General features: G+C 40.2%; 1 protein-coding gene across 1 annotated transcript; it reads left to right on the top strand.

The window, feature by feature from the left end:
- Positions 1-482: 482 nt before the first annotated feature.
- LOC128046634 (olfactory receptor 13-like) lies at positions 483-1,421 on the top strand. Its single transcript, XM_052638789.1, has one exon. It carries the CDS (start codon positions 483-485, stop codon positions 1,419-1,421), a length of 939 nt encoding a protein of 312 aa, XP_052494749.1.
- The last annotated feature ends 685 nt before the right edge of the window (positions 1,422-2,106 follow it).

The raw sequence follows: 2,106 nt of genomic DNA on the forward strand, positions 1-2,106 counted from the left end.
AACGGTATGTCTACCTAGAGAATGCACTGTCCTTGATAAAACCTTCCAACTCAATATTAATGTATAGCAGCTTAAGGACTTTAGCATGTATATCAGTTAAGTGTCATAGTTTCTGGGGAAAAACGGGGATAACTTTAATATAAGCAAAGAATAAAATTTATTTCAATGATATGAGGTATTTCACTGAATGAAACAAAAACTCTATATTTGATTAACATGTGGCAACATACTTATTTTGAAATTTTAACCTCTTAAAAACTTAACAAGAAAGAAAATATATGTATATATGTGTTTATGTATATATATGCATTTTAGGATGACCAAATATATTATTTAAAATTCCATTTAAAAACACAAAATATCACTGAAAGTGGTTCTGAATACATTTTTACACCACAGAAAGGTATAAGGTGACATAGCTCTCTTTGCAGAGACTTCTCTTTAACCCTGGACATTAACTCAGTTCCTTCTGTCATAGGGCTATGGGAGACAATATGACCTCTGTCACTGAGTTCATCCTACTGGGATTCCCCCTTAACACAAGGACTCAGATGCTCCTCTTTGGGCTCTTCTCCCTGTTCTATGTCCTCACCTTGCTGGGGAATGGGGTCATCCTGGGGCTCATCTCACTGGACTCTAGACTGCACACCCCCATGTCCTTCTTCCTCTCACACCTGGCCATCGTTGACATGGCCTATGCCTGCAGCACGGTGCCCCAGATGCTGGTCAGCCTCCTGAGTCCAGCCAAGCCCATCCCCTTTGCTGGCTGCATCACACAGACCGTTCTCTTCTTGACATTTGCTGTCACAGAATGTCTTCTCCTGGTGGTGATGTCCTATGATCGGTATGTGGCCATCTGCCACCCCCTCCGGTATTCAGTCATCATGAGCTGGAGAGTCTGCATCATGCTGGTGGTGACCTCCTGGACCACTGGAGTCCTTCTGTCTTTGGTTCATCTAGTGTTACTTTTACCCTTACCCTTCTGCATGGCCCAGAAAATCGATCATTTCTTCTGTGAAATCATGGCTGTTCTCAAACTTGCTTGTGCAGACACACACATCAATGAGCTTATGGTACTGGCTGGAGCAGTTTCCGTGCTAGTGGGACCCTTCTCCTCAGTTATAATCTCATATGTGTGCATCTTCCGTGCCATCCTTAGGCTCCAGTCGGGGGAAGGGCAAAGCAAAGCCTTCTCCACCTGCTCATCTCACCTCTGTGTGGTCGGACTCTTTTATGGCACAGCCATTATCATGTATGTTGGACCCAGATATGGGAACCCCAAGGAACAGAAGAAATATCTTCTCCTGTTTCATAGCCTTTTCAACCCCATGCTCAATCCCCTTATCTATACCCTTAAGAATTCAGAAGTTAAGAATGCCATGAAAAGAGTGCTGGGAATAAAGAGTTTTATGAAAAGATGATCGCATCAGGGTTGACAATGACCTAGGAGGATATTATTTCAAAAGTTCTTAAGCCCAACCCCGCATAAGATTATCTGAGATGCTTATTTAAAATAGAGTAAATCTCCTGACCCACCATTAGATCACTGATTCAGTAGATGTGGGAAGTGTTTTAGAAAACTGTACCTTTAAATATTATCATTATCCAAATATTACCAATAGCAATTTGTGATGCTTCTGAATGTTATAGACCAATATTTGGAAGTCACAGATCTAGAATAACACTCTTTATAATTTCTTCATCAAGCTATGTTCCAGCCCCATATCTCCCAAAATGTTTTCCTCAAATCTCCAGCTCTTGAAAAGGGCTTTCAAAATAAATGCTGGGGTCAAGTGAGTTTGAGAGTTATTGCATAATAGATGACTCATTTTAGGGGGCTCACAATTCATACTATCACAGTAAAAACTGTAAAAATTCCTATGGTAAATACAGAAAAATTCTATTCCAGTTGTTAGCCAGTGTTTTCCAAACTTACTTGCTCACATGACATTTTTTAACATTTCATTAGAAGTTTATTAGAACCAGGAATCTTGATATTTACGGATTTATTGTGAACACTTCCTGTAACTGTCTTCTTGAGTCAAATGATTTTTTGTTCCTGCAGAGTGATCCTGTAAAGAGGATGTAGGTCTAAATACACAGTAC

The sequence above is a fragment of the Budorcas taxicolor genome, chromosome 4 (genome assembly GCF_023091745.1).
Source record: "Budorcas taxicolor isolate Tak-1 chromosome 4, Takin1.1, whole genome shotgun sequence".
In the NCBI taxonomy this organism is placed as follows: domain Eukaryota; kingdom Metazoa; phylum Chordata; class Mammalia; order Artiodactyla; family Bovidae; genus Budorcas; species Budorcas taxicolor.

Bases quoted from the DNA above. Each gene is read 5' to 3' on its own strand.
- LOC128046634 (XM_052638789.1), top strand. From the start codon at position 483: ATGGGAGACAATATGACCTCTGTCACTGAGTTCATCCTACTGGGATTC.